Below are 13,773 nucleotides of genomic sequence, written 5' to 3' on the forward strand. Positions count from 1 at the left end.
TCGGAATTATACGGGGTCTGCTAGAGATGCTCTAAACTCGTTGTAGTAGATAGTACATACGTATAACTGAGAAATTGAAAACAGCATGACCAACCGATAAATTTTGTTTTAAATTGTTTGGATTGCTTACCATGTATGTATGTCACGTGGTACCGACCGATGGACTTTATTTTTTCGGGAGAAAGACCGACCGATGGACTTGGTGGAGTGGAGTGGCAGGGATCCAAGTTCAACCTCGTACGTACAATACCACCAACTATCTCTGGCTCCGAGCCCGCCGTAGTACATGCAAGTGCCGTGCATTCCGATCGCGGCACGGCACGGGGCAGACATCTGCATGGGCGAACCGCCGCAGCCGCCGTGATCCGAGGGTCGGCGCCTCCCACTTCCTTCCTTCCTCCCCACTCGTCAGTGAGTGACACGCACAAGGGAAGTCTCGCCCCGCCCGCGTATAAGTAGCCGCCCACCGCTTGGCCCGGGGCCGAGATACCACGCCGCCGCCGCCGCCTTTGTGCACCACAACCACACTACACCAGCTGTTTCTACCGCCGCGCCGCTTCCTCCCTTCATCCTAGCTAGCCCCGCCACCGCCGCGCGTTCGGATTACCGGTACGTAGAATCTCCCGTCCGTCCGCCGCTCGGTTTGGTTTCTATCTAGTACTGTACTAGGTCTGTGGGCAGCCAAGATCGGCAGTCCTTCCTCCGCGCCGTCTGGATGGACGGATGGATGCAGTAGCCGGTCATGTGACGAGCTGGCTTTTCCGGCGGTTTCTCTTTCATTTCACAATTTTGCAGCTTCGTGCTCGCCTTGTGTGATTCACTCTCCACGTCCACGACTGGGCTGATTTCCTCTCGAGTTTCTGTAGCAAAATTCTTGTATATACTCCAGTAACTAGACCTGACGTCTTTCGTAACAACAAGTTGAGGTGATGAGCTCTTCTTCGGTTCTTCCTCGTCAAGTCGTGTGTGTAGAGCACATTAGTTTACCCCGTGCGTCGTTTCTATTGGTAGCTAGCACTACGGCTACTATCAACTTCTTTCTGGTCTAAGCAAAAGCAAACAGAATTTTCTCTTCGAGTTTAAGCCATCCCATCCCAGGAAAATACCCTGGTTCTCAATGAACCTGATTAAAGAAAAGTTTCTGGGAAAAAATTAGTAATTCAGGAAAAGGTTAAAACTTTGAAACTTTTTTCAAACGAACTTCCTACTGGCGTACTTGTACAAAAGTTTCGACAACGAAAAACTCCCATAAAAAAATCTGAGCAGAAAAAAACAAATTTTCCAGGACAATATACAACCAATAGTATAACTATAATATAGTGTTGGTTTTGTTTTTTTCGCCAACAATACCACGAAAGTCATTTCTTCGCAAAACATTTTTACGCGAGTGTAACGCTTGAGCAAGTTTGTTGTCAAATTCATGATTTCTCGACTATTTTTGTGGTTACTCTATTATTTTTTTTAAGAAATGGGTGCACCTACCGCCAGGTTCTATTTGTTCCCCTCCTCTGATCTGATGCCTATTTTTATATAAGAGTTGAGGTTGTTTCTCTCATCAGCTCATGGATCTACTGCGGAGCCCCGTCAAGGGAGTGGTCGCGGATGTCAAAGGGAGAGCGCCTTGGTACAAGGACGACTGGCTTGCAGGCCTTCGAGCTGGCTTCGGGTCAGTTTTCTGCTTGTATTTTGTACTTCCTCCGTTTACAGGCGTTTTAGACAATTTAGACAGTGCCTAAAACAGTTCAAAGCTAGCTGTCCAAAACGTCTTATAAAAACAAATCAAGGGGAGTATATAATATAAACAAGCCCAACAAGATCAATTTTTTACATGTTTACAAAGAGATTTGCTTATGTTTCTTCACTTCTAATGTTCGTTTGCCAGGATATTGGCCCCTACCATGTATATATTCTTCGCCTCCGCACTCCCTGTCATCGCATTCGGAGAGCAGCTCAGCAACGAAACAAGTAAGATAAATAGTCCCAAACAATTTTAGCTGTCTATATTCTTGATCCAAGGCCATATGATTCTCTTACCTTCTAAGAGGTAAGATCACTAAATAGGCAATAAATTTTGGATTTTGGAAGGACAGGGATTTTTTAGAAAAGGAGAAAGACAGGGATTAATAATATGAAAATACTATATTGCTATAACTCTTGCCATATCGACTATCACATGAAAATAAATAAATAAATAAAATTCAGAAAATAGTATACATACTTTAACTTGTATATGCATCAACATGTTTGCAAGTTTGATAAACTACAAATTTGACATATGAATGGAACTTTTGCATACAATTTAAATTATGCATTTGTTTTTAGTCAGATATCAGTTTATTCAAAACAAAAAATTGAGAATCCATTGACAACGGTTTTGTTCCGCATACAAAATTAAATTTGATTTGTTTTGTTTGGATTTTTTAAGGCACACACAATTTCTTTGAGCCATCCATCCATATTTAGTTTGTTTTTCTAATACGTTAGAATCTTTTCAGATATGTTAGATCTTTGTACCACAAGATGTAAAATTTTCTTAGAATGTTTCATCTCCATATACATGGAGTTCACTAATTTAATTCCGTTTTCGCAAATAAATATAGTAATTTAATCACCTTGATTTGGTGAATAAAGTGTCTGATTTGCTTAGGAAAGACAATAATGTGCATTAGTAGTTCCCTTTTTATGCCACAATGCATTAATTGGAGGATCCAGTATAATCTTTTTGCAATAAAAAGCATCAATAATCAAAGGCCAGGACTCATTACAACTCTGACCCCTCTAGAGGTAAGAAGAACCATTGTAAAATTGCTTAACAAGTAAATTCTTGCCCTCTTAATTTCCACACTCTACTACACATGGGGAAGTTTAAAATTTTCACGCAATCTGTAGCACTAAAGATGTGATCTGTTTCAGATGGTATTCTCAGCACAGTTGAAACTTTGGCATCTACGGCGATATGTGGGATAATACATGCGATTCTTGGTGGGCAACCCATGATGATCGTTGGAGTCGCAGAGCCTACTATTATCATGTACACGTATCTCTACAACTTTGCCAAGAAGCAGCCAGGGCTGGGAGAACGGCTATATTTGGCTTGGGCTGGATGGTACGTAGTAGTAGGTACTAAAACAGATTCCACCTCCATCATGTGACAGCTTTGATATTGTAAACATGCATGCTCTCTCTTGAAGTGCAGGGTCTGCATTTGGACTGCCATCATGCTGTTTCTCTTGGCAATGTTCAATGCTTCCAATGTTATAAGCAGATTCACGAGGGTTGCAGGAGAACTTTTCGGGATGTTGATCACCGTTCTCTTTCTGCAAGAAGCTATCAAGGTATGCCATCATGTCTAGTAAATTAATCCTAGTTATTATTATTTTCACCGTGCGGAGAATACTTAATACGGGGACTATCTATGTATTGCAGGGAATCGTGAGTGAGTTCAGTATGCCGAAAGATGCTGAGATCTCTGACCGCAGTTCGGCTACTTACCAGTTCCAGTGGATATATGTCAATGGCCTACTTGGTGTCATCTTCTCAATTGGCCTGCTATACAGTGCACTCAAGACTAGGCGGGCAAGGTCATGGCTGTATGGCATAGGTTGGTCACACGTTTACGCCATTTATCTTGTTGTGTCTATCTATTAGTTAAGCTCAAACCTATCAAACTCTCTGCCATGTTCACTGATCATCTTGCCTTTAAGTTGCCGCTTGCAGGATGGATTAGGAGCTTCATCGCCGATTATGGTGTCCCGCTTATGGTGATCGTGTGGACAGCATTTTCGCACGCACTACCGAGCGGTGTCCCTTCAGGAGTGCCTAGGAGGCTCTTCAGTCCACTTCCCTGGGAGTCAAGTTCACTGGGGCATTGGACTGTAGCAAAGGTATCAAGTCAAATTGCTTGTGGTTCTACATGTATAGATGTTTTTCATGGTCTCCATAGTTCAAACTTAGTAAAGCTTATAAATATTGAGTGCCATGGGTCTCATGAATGTTTCTTTTTGGTGTTTACTTTCAGGATTTATTTTCTGTCCCTCCAGTATATATATTTGCAGCCATCGTGCCTGCTTTGATGGTTGCTGGACTTTACTTCTTTGATCATAGTGTAGCTTCACAGTTGGCTCAGCAACAGGAGTTCAATTTGAAAAAACCTTCTGCCTACCATTACGACATTTTGGTACTTGGATTCATGGTATGTGGTGTCTAACTCATTCTATTTGCAAACTCTTCTTTTGTGAGCCTTTTCACGGTTTTGTTAAGAACCTCTAATAGTCAAGAGCATTGTTGAGGAAATCGTTAACTAGTAACTGCTCGGTTGGCTGGCAAGTAGGGGATTAATAGGCTAATCGGCAAGTTAATCGGCCATTTAATCAATTAATCGGACGATTTATCAATTTATCGGCTACTCGATGACCCTATGAGTAGGGATTAATCGGCAAGTTAACTGGTTAATCGGATGAATTCTTGAACAGGGGTCAAGAGTGAAGTGCATCCTAGGTCCTCAAACTATTTCAGAGTTGCTCGGACTATGAAAAAAGTGTCATACAGGTCCTCGAAGGTCCTCGAAGTGCAATAAGTGTATGCATATGTGACACCTCTGAAATAGTTCGGGGACCTGGATGACACACATTGTGGTTCGAGGAATTGAATGACAATTTTCATAGTTTGAGGACCTATGTGACACCTCTGAAATGATCTTCAGACCGGACTACGTTTTAATTCCAAATTCTGATTCACCAGGTCATGTTTCCTTTTCTCATAGTATATATGTGAATGGTGCAGGTCCTACTATGCGGTTTGATTGGCATTCCTCCAGCAAATGGAGTACTCCCTCAGTCCCCCATGCATACAAGAAGCCTTGCTGTCCTCAAGGGGCAGGTGAGTGAGACTCAGACTGATTTGCATCATTTGCTACAGTAGCCAGTTTTGCTCATCCCACTTCTCTTTTTTCTGTCAATTTAGTTAATGCGCAAAAAGATGCTTCAAACTGCCAAAGAGGGCATGTCGAACCATGCAAGCAGTTTGGAAATCTATGGCAAGATGCATGAAGTGTTCATTGAAATGGATAATAAACAGGATGTGAGTTTCTCAATCTTAGTCATCTTACTATCTTATTTCCCCTTCATGTCATACACAACAAATAAGTCTTTTTGTAGCGAACAATATTGCAACAGTTGCCAGAGTGACTTCTCGGCTAAAAATATCTGTCATGCAGGCTGATTCTGTTGACAACGACTTGAAGAGCTTGAAGGATGCTGTGCTGCGTGAGGGCGACGAGGATGGAAAATTGGCTCGAGAATTTGATCCTAGAAAACATATCGAAGCACATTTGCCCGTTCGTGTTAACGAGCAGAGACTAAGCAACCTGCTGCAATCCCTACTGGTTGGTGGCTGTGTTGCAGCTATGCCGGTTATCAAGATGATACCGACTTCGGTCCTCTGGGGTTACTTTGCCTACATGGCCATTGATAGTCTACCCGGGAACCAGTTTTGGGAAAGGATACAATTTTTGTGCATTGGAGCAAGCCGACGCTACAAGTAATGTCTAATCTGAATCTATCTGCTCATCTCATGCATCTGAACAAATGAACTTTATGAGTGCTTCCTCTCGGTATGCAACATATCACACTAACCCGCGGTATTGTAACCATTGCAGGGTCTTGGAAGGTCCCCATGCATCATTCGTGGAGTCGGTGTCTCGGAGAACGATATATGTCTTCACGATCTTCCAGATTGTGTATTTCTTGCTATGCTTCGGCACGACATGGATACCAATAGCCGGAATTCTCTTCCCGCTGCCTTTCTTCCTCATGATTCTCATTAGGCAGTACCTACTCCCCAAGTTCTTTGAGCCCAATGACTTGCGGGAACTGGACGCGGCGGAGTACGAAGAACTTGAAGGGGTCCAACATGAACACACACTACTGGTATATATAAGTTCAGCTTGCATTTCTCCGATAGCTTTTAAGTTTTGTTTCATTCTCTGAAATGCCCCAAGGTGTCCATCTTCCTTTATTTGTTAATCTGAAACTTTTGGTTCCTCATACAGGAGGAAGATGGCTCGTTTTCAGGAAGCTGCGACAGCAGGATCGACGCTGAAATATTGGATGAGCTCACAACAAACCGCGGAGAGCTGAAGCACAGGGTCGTGTGCCATCGTGAAGAAAGGCACCTTCAGGCCCATTCAAACGCCGTTCAGCCAAGCGTCTGAAGATAGAACGATGGCCCGAGGACCGACGGAGGATTTCGCCGATGATTCTATCAGAAATGGGGAGGGAAATCCTCAGGCAGCAGCTCTTTGCCGAATGCACTATTATTGTTCGCTGATATGCATATGGTACTGTAGCATGGCTTTTCCCATAAGTCAGGCAATTTAGCAGTGAGAGCAGCAGATTGAAGAAATTACTGGATAGCTATGGTGAGGAGTTGAAAGATTAGCTCGTTAGGTATTGCCGCAAAACTGTTGCTCTGTGACCTGTTGTTGCCTGTGTGTGCTTAGTGAGTTAGCTTGCTCTGTTTGAGCGTACGAGTTTGCACATATTGCTTGAGATTCTATGGATGCCGTGTGTTCTGGCTGTAATTTTGGTGCCTGTTGTTGCCTGTGTGTGCTTAGCTTGCTCTGTTTGAGTGTAAAAAGTTTCAGTTTGAAATGAGGTGCTAATTAACAACCGAATGGCTTCGATTTTAATCGACATGTCACATCATTTTCAACACTACAAATGTCACAATTTGCTGCTGTTTCCGGTCTTGGTCAGGCTGCCCATGGCCCGGGCCTTCTCCCGGAGGACAAACTTCTGCGTCTTCCCCGTCGAGGTCTTGGGCAAGTCCTCGAACACCACCGTCTTCGGCGCCATGTAGTGCGGCAGCCTCTCCCGGCAGAAACCGATGATCTCTGCCTCCGTGGCAATAGCACCGTCCTTCAGCTTGACGAACGCGCATGGCGTCTCCCCCCAGTGGTCGTCGGGCCTCGCCACGACCGCCGCCTCCAGCACCGCCGGGTGGCTGAAGATCACCGACTCCACCTCGATGGAGCTGATGTTCTCGCCGCCTGATATGATGATGTCCTTGGCCCGGTCCTTGAGCTGGATGTACCCGTCCGGGTGCCGCACGGCGAGGTCGCCGGTGTGCAGCCACCCGCCGCCCATGGACTCCTTGGTGGCGGTGATGTCCTTGTAGTATCCACTCATGACGGTGTTGCCGCGGAACATCACCTCGCCCACCGCCTCGCCGTCGCGCGGCACGCTCTCCATGGTCGTCGGGTCCTTGACGTCGACCTCCTCCATCGCGACGTGCTGGAACCCCTGCCGCGCCTTGAGCCGCGCGCGCTCCTCCGCCGGCAGCGCGTCCCACTCCGGCATCCACGTGCACACGGTGGCCGGGCCGTACGTCTCCGTGAGGCCGTAGATGTGGTACACCGCGAAGCCGAGCTCCTCCATCTCGGCCAGGACCCGGGGCGGCGGCGGCGCGCCGCCCGTCATGACGCGCACCGTGCCCGGCAGCGGCCTCCGGTCCGCGGCCGGCGCGTTGACGATCATGTTGAGCACCGTGGGCGCGCCGCCCATGTGCGTCACCCCGTGGCGCGCGATGCTGTAGAAGATGAGGGCGGCGGTGAAGTGGCGGAGGCAGACGTTGGTGCCGCCCTGCATGGCCACGCCCCACGGCAGGTGCCAGCCGTTGCAGTGGAACATGGGCACCGTCCACAGGTAGGTCGGCATCGGGGTGATGTCGTAGGCGAGGACGGTGCCGATGGTGTTGAGGTAGGCGCCGCGGTGGTTGTACACCACGCCCTTGGGCCGCGACGTCGTGCCGGACGTGTAGTTGAGCGTGATCGGGTCCAGCTCGTCCGCGGGCCACCGGATGTCAAACTCAGACGGAGCGCTCTTTATGAGACCCTCGTAGTCGTAGTCCGCCGCCCGGCCGGAGTCTTGGCCGGCGTCGTCCGAGATGGTTACGAGGACCGGAATGCTGGCGGCGCCGGGCTCTGAGTCGGCGAGGCGCTTGAGGGCGGCTCTCCCGACGTCGAGGAGGCTGGACTCGACGAGGAACACCTTGGCGCCGGAGTGCTTGAGCAGGGCGGACACCATGGGCGCGTCGTGGCGCGTGTTGAACGTGCAGAGGACGGCGCCGGCCATGGGCACGGCGAAGTGCAGCTCGTACATCGTCGGCACGTTCGGGCTGAGCACAGCCACCTGCACACTCCGGATAGTGAAAAAACAGAGAAGTTCTTACTATCACTCTGACTATTTTTCACTCTCAGATAGATCCCGGGCCGGACGTGCAGAGAGCAAGCAAAAGGCAGAGAGCGACAACGGCGGATGGGAGCGTGACGGTGTAATCTCTATCCAGGATAGGAGATGAACTCAGGCAGGCACACACAAAGCACACAAGAACACACAGAGCTTTTGGTGGCAACGCACTTCTGCGGCTTTTCTCTTGTTCTTTTTTTTTGCTTAATCAAACAAACTGATTACAACTCCTTTTAAAGGGGAGCAAACGTACCGACCAAGCCACACACCGGCTTGCTCCGATTTCTACTCACCACTACCCACACGCACACACGTTGAGTCACTGCCACGAAGGAGCTAGTCCACAACGGCACCGCGATCCGCTTCTCTAGCTCCACGTCCATCTGATCACGACTTGGCTACTGGGACTCCACACTACACGGGTGCATGCAGCTTCACACTAACAGAACGACCACTAAGCTAGTTCTTGACTAAATCTAACTAGTACTTGCATGTACTCACAACTCCTGGTTCACTTGACTGACGATCAGGTCTCACCTCTGTTAATCCATCAGTCCACTTCACCATGATGGCATGCATCGCTATACTAGACTCAGACTCAACAAACTCAAACAGAAATAAAACATAATAAACTCCTAAACAACAAGATTAACACCAACAATCACCCCCTTAATCTTGTTGTCTTTTATCGGGAACTCCCATGCCGTAGCATCACAGCAGCCCCGGCTCGTCGTCGGCTGTCGCGGCAGCAAGAAGCGCCCGCTGCTTCCTTGGCTCGGTGCAGTCCTTGGAGTAATGCCCGTACTCTTGACAGTTGTAGCAACGCACCTTGCGTATGTCGAAGTTGCCCTTCTTCTTGCCGGTGCCGCTGCGGTGGCGAGCAAGCCACTCCTCCTTCGTGAGGAGCAGGCGACTCCCACCACCCTGGTCGTAGTTGCTGGCGCCCTCGTCTAAGTCGCTCCGGTTCTCCGCCGTTTTGAGCCTTCCCACAAGCTCTTCCATGGACATGGTTTTAAGATCAAGAAGCTGTTCAATGGCAATGGCTACCTGGGTATACTTGGACGGCACGATGCGGAGAAGCTTCTTCACGACCTTCACCTCGTCGAGGTTCTCACCGAGCGTGCGCAGCTTGTTGGCGATCCCGTTCATGCGCATGGCGAGCTCATCGAGGGTCTCCCCGCTCCTCATGCGGACGACATCAAACTCCTTGAGAAGAGTCTGCGCCTTGGCCTCATGGACGCGGGCATCGCCGACCCGCATGATCTTGATGGCATCCCATGCCTCCTTTGCCGTCGCCTTCACGGCAAGCGTGGAGTGCATCTCCTCCGGCACGGCTCGCAGAATTGCCGCAAGCGCCGCCCTGTCCTGGCTGAATGTCCCGCCTCCCTCGATGGCGTCCCACACGCGTTGGGCCTCCATGTTCACCTTCATGATCAGCGACCACTCGAAGTAGTTCGTCGCCGTCAGCGGCGGGTAGACGACGGTGCTGCTGGCCTGGTGGACGACCTCCTGCTGCACCACCACCTCGCGGCAGCCACGCCGCGTCGGGCTCCGGCCTCGGCGCACCACCGACGAGGCCGAGACATGGCGGCGACCCGGCGACGGAGTGCGTGAACCTTCAGTCACCATGGCTCTGAATACCAAATGTAATCTCTACCCAGGATAGGAGATGAACTCAGGCAGGCACACACACAGCACACAAGAACACACAGAGCTTTTGGTGGCAACGCACTTCTGCCGCTTTTCTCTTGTTCTTTTTTTGCTTAATCAAACAAACTGATTACAACTCCTTTTAAAGGGGAGCAAACGTACCGACCAAGCCACACACCGGCTTGCTCCGATTTCTACTCACCACTACCCACACGCACACACGTTGAGTCACTGCCACGAAGGAGCTAGTCCACAACGGCACCGCGATCCGCTTCTCTAGCTCCACGTCCATCTGATCACGACTTGGCTACTGGGACTCCACACTACACGGGTGCATGCAGCTTCACACTAACAGAACGACCACTAAGCTAGTTCTTGACTAAATCTAACTAGTACTTGCATGTACTCACAACTCCTGGTTCACTTGACTGACGATCAGGTCTCACCTCTGCTAATCCATCAGTCCACTTCACCATGATGGCATGCATCGCTATACTAGACTCAGACTCAACAAACTCAAACAGAAATAAAACATAATAAACTCCTAAACAACAAGATTAACACCAACAGACGGCAGTTCCATACTCACCACGTCACCGCGGGCGACGCCGAACCGTGTGGCGAGGGCGGCGGCCACGCGGACGCAGCGCTGCTGCACCTCCCTCCACGTGCGCCGCCGGGCCTCCCCGTACACCACCTGAAAGTGCAACTATCCCTAGGTGGTTTTGGTAATTCATAACAACATATAGCTCATTGAGCTAATGCTATTCCAAGATGATTATTTCAGGAAAGCTCAATGATTGGCATGGCATGGATGTGAAAGTGGAACCCTCAAAATGCTAAGGACAAAGGATTGGCTCAAGCTCAAAAGCTCAAGACTCTTCATTTTATATTTTAGTGATCCAAGATCACATTGAGTCTTTAGGAAAAGCCAATACTATCAAGGAGGGATGAGGTGTTGCTTAATGAGCCTCTTGCTTCATGTGCTTAGTGATATGCTCCAAAACCCTCAACTACTTTCCCATATCCACAAATGACCTAAACCCTAAGCCAAACTCGGTCCTACCGATTCTTTCTATCCGGCGCCACCGAGTTTCACATGTCATAAGCCACTGCCAAACCCTAGCAATTCGGTTCTACCGATAAGGATCTCGGTCTCACCGAGATGGGATTGCAAACTCTCTGTTTCCCTTTCGTAACTTTTCGGTCTCACCGAAAGAGCGGATCGGTCCCACCGAGATTGCAATGTAAACTCTCTGTTTCCTTTTTGTAACTTTTCGGTCTCACCGAAAGAGCAGATCGGTCCCACCGAGTTTACCCGACCAACTCTCTGGTTAGCTTATTACCAAAATCGGTCTCACCGAGTTTGTGTAATCGGTCTCACCGAGATTACGTTATGCCCAAACCCTAACAAAATCGGTCACACCGAGTTGCATGTCAGTCCCACCGAAAATCTCTAACGGTCACTAGGTTTACCTTTTCGGTCCGACCGAGTTTGTTGATTCGGTCCCACCGAGATTGGTAAATTGTGTGTAATGGTTGGATTTTGTGTGGAGGCTATATATACCCCTCCACCTCCTCTTCATTCGGGGAGAGAGCCATCAGAACGCATATACACTTCCAACTCATATGTTCTGAGAGAGAACCACCTACTCATGTGTTGAGACCAAGATATTCCATTCCTACCATATGAATCTTGATCTCTAGCCTTCCCCAAGTTGCTTTCCACTCAAACCTTCTTTCCACCAAATCCAAATCCTATGAGAGAGAGTTGAGTGTTGGGGAGACTATCATTTGAAGCACAAGAGCAAGGAGTTCATCATCAACACACCATTTGTTACTTCTTGGAGAGTGGTGTCTCCTAGATTGGCTAGGTGTCACTTGGGAGCCTCCGACAAGATTGTGGAGTTGAACCAAGGAGTTTGTAAGGGCAAGGAGATCGCCTACTTCGTGAAGATCTACCGCTAGTGAGGCAAGTCCTTCGTGGGCGATGGCCATGGTGGGATAGACAAGGTTGCTTCTTCGTGGACCCTTCATGGGTGGAGCCCTCCGTGGACTCGCGCAACCGTTACCCTTCGTGGGTTGAAGTCTCCATCAACGTGGATGTAGGATAGCACCACCTATCCGAACCACGGGAAAAACATCTGTGTCTCCAATTGCGTTTGAATTCTCCAAACCCTTCCCTTTACATTCTTGCAAGTTGCATGCTTTACTTTCCGCTGCTAATATACTCTTTGCATGCTTGCTTGAATTGTGTGATGATTGCTTGACTTGTTCTAAAATAGCTAAAATCTGCCAAGAACTAAAATTGGGAAAAGGTTAAGTTTTTATTTGGTCAAGTAGTCTAATCACCCCCCCTCTAGACATACTTTCGATCCTACAAGTGGTATCAGAGCTTTGGTCTCCATTTGCTTTGATCTCCATAGCTTTTGGTGGTCATAGCCTTGGTTTCACAACCTAGGAGAGTATGGCGTCTAGCGAGGGAAATTATCACCGTAGAGGTCCTTACTTTGATGGTACTAATTTTGCTAGTTGGAAGCATAAAATGAAAATGCATATTCTTGGACATAACCCCGCCGTTTGGGCTATTGTGTGTGTTGGTTTGCAAGGTGACTTCTTTGATGGGAGAGAACCAAACCGTGAAGCTACCGCGGATGAGTTGAAGATGTTGCAATACAATGCTCAAGCTTGTGATATTCTCTTCAACGGATTGTGCCCCGAAGAATTCAACAAAATCAGCCGTCTTGAGAATGCAAAGGAAATTTGGGACACTTTGATTGATATGCACGAAGGTACCGACTCCGTCAAGGAATCCAAGTTGGATGTGCTTCAAAGTCAACTTGACAAGTTCAAAATGAAGGATGGTGAAGGTGTCGCTGAAATGTACTCTAGGCTTGCTCTCATCACAAATGAGATTGTCGGCTTAGGAAGTGAAGAGATGACCGATAGATTCATCATCAAGAAGATTCTAAGAGCCTTGGATGGAAAATATGATACCGTGTGCACATTGATCCAAATGATGCCCAATTACAAAGATCTCAAGCCAACGGAGGTGATTGGAAGAATTGTTGCTCATGAGATGTCACTTAAGGATAAAGAGGAACTTCACAACAAATCAAGTGGTGCCTACAAAGCCTCATGTGAAGCCCCTGCATCATCAAGTGAGAAACAAAACTTCAATGAAGAATTGAGCTTAATGGTGAAGAACTTCAACAAATTCTACAAGAGTAGAAACAAAGATAGAAACTTCAAGTCAAGGTCCTACAATGACAAAAGATCTTCTAGTCGAGAGCGAAACTGCTACAATTGTGGAAGACCCGGACACTACTCCAATGAGTGTACGACTCCCTACAAGAGAAGAGAAGACTCTCCAAAAAGAAGAAGCAAAGAATCACCATCAAGAGAGAGAAGGAGTAGAGATGATCGTTATGAACGAAGATACTCACGGAGAAGCAAGGATTCGGAAAGGAAGGAAAAATCATCAAGGAGCTACACAAAACGAAGACATCAAGCTCATGTTGGTGAATGGGTATCCGGCTCCAACTCCGACAGCCACTCCGAGAGAAGTTATCACTCCGATTCCGAATATACTCAAGATGAAGGTGTTGCCGGTCTAGCACTTGTGTCAACCAACTCCTATGACATATTTGACTCACCAAATGAAGGAATTGGAAGATGCTTCATGGCCAAAGGTCCTAAGGTAACACACCCCGAGTATGTTGATTTTAATAGTGATGAAGATGACTTGTTAGGTGATGATGATTTGCTTGTTGACAACTCTAGTGATGAATACTATGATGAAACGTCAATTAATCATGCTAATCAAGATAAAACGAATGACAATGATAAGGAGAAGATTGAGGCTCTAACTAAAGAA

At 47.7% G+C, this 13,773-nt stretch overlaps 2 protein-coding genes across 3 annotated transcripts; one reads left to right on the plus strand and one right to left on the minus strand.

Annotated features, from left to right (window-relative positions):
* Positions 1-391: 391 nt before the first annotated feature.
* Positions 392-6,688, plus strand: LOC125511356 (boron transporter 4-like). 2 transcript variants are annotated; one of them, XM_048676702.1, is made up of 13 exons: positions 392-609; positions 1,560-1,666; positions 1,883-1,965; positions 2,914-3,106; positions 3,192-3,335; positions 3,427-3,601; positions 3,718-3,884; positions 4,019-4,192; positions 4,783-4,878; positions 4,963-5,079; positions 5,216-5,538; positions 5,657-5,927; positions 6,050-6,688. In XM_048676702.1, exons 4-13 carry the CDS (start codon positions 2,957-2,959, stop codon positions 6,209-6,211), a joined length of 1,779 nt encoding a protein of 592 aa, XP_048532659.1. In that variant the 5' UTR covers positions 392-609; positions 1,560-1,666; positions 1,883-1,965; positions 2,914-2,956; the 3' UTR covers positions 6,212-6,688. The 2 variants fall into 2 exon arrangements, with proteins under 2 accessions (XP_048532659.1, XP_048532658.1); XM_048676701.1 differs by having other exon boundaries at positions 394-609; positions 3,197-3,335; positions 6,050-6,687.
* Positions 6,689-6,707: 19 nt separating this feature from the next.
* Positions 6,708-10,588, minus strand: LOC125511357 (butanoate--CoA ligase AAE1-like). Its single transcript, XM_048676703.1, has 2 exons — positions 10,486-10,588; positions 6,708-8,189 (listed from the first exon to the last, which is right to left on the minus strand). The coding sequence occupies exon 2, from the start codon at positions 8,157-8,159 to the stop codon at positions 6,723-6,725; it is 1,437 nt and encodes a 478-aa protein (XP_048532660.1). The 5' UTR covers positions 8,160-8,189; positions 10,486-10,588; the 3' UTR covers positions 6,708-6,722.
* Between the last annotated feature and the right edge of the window lie 3,185 nt (positions 10,589-13,773).

The sequence above is a fragment of the Triticum urartu genome, chromosome 5 (assembly GCF_003073215.2).
Source record: "Triticum urartu cultivar G1812 chromosome 5, Tu2.1, whole genome shotgun sequence".
In the NCBI taxonomy this organism is placed as follows: Eukaryota; Viridiplantae; Streptophyta; class Magnoliopsida; order Poales; family Poaceae; genus Triticum; species Triticum urartu.

Coding starts and splice junctions, on each gene's coding strand:
- LOC125511356 (XM_048676701.1), top strand. CDS start 1,563: ATGGATCTACTGCGGAGCCCCGTCAAGGGAGTGGTCGCGGATGTCAAA. Junction 3,336..3,426: donor TTCTGCAAGAAGCTATCAAG/GTATGCCATCAT, acceptor TATGTATTGCAG/GGAATCGTGAGTGAGTTCAG. Junction 5,080..5,215: donor AAATGGATAATAAACAGGAT/GTGAGTTTCTCA, acceptor TCTGTCATGCAG/GCTGATTCTGTTGACAACGA.
- LOC125511357 (XM_048676703.1), bottom strand. CDS start 8,159: ATGTACGAGCTGCACTTCGCCGTGCCCATGGCCGGCGCCGTCCTCTGC.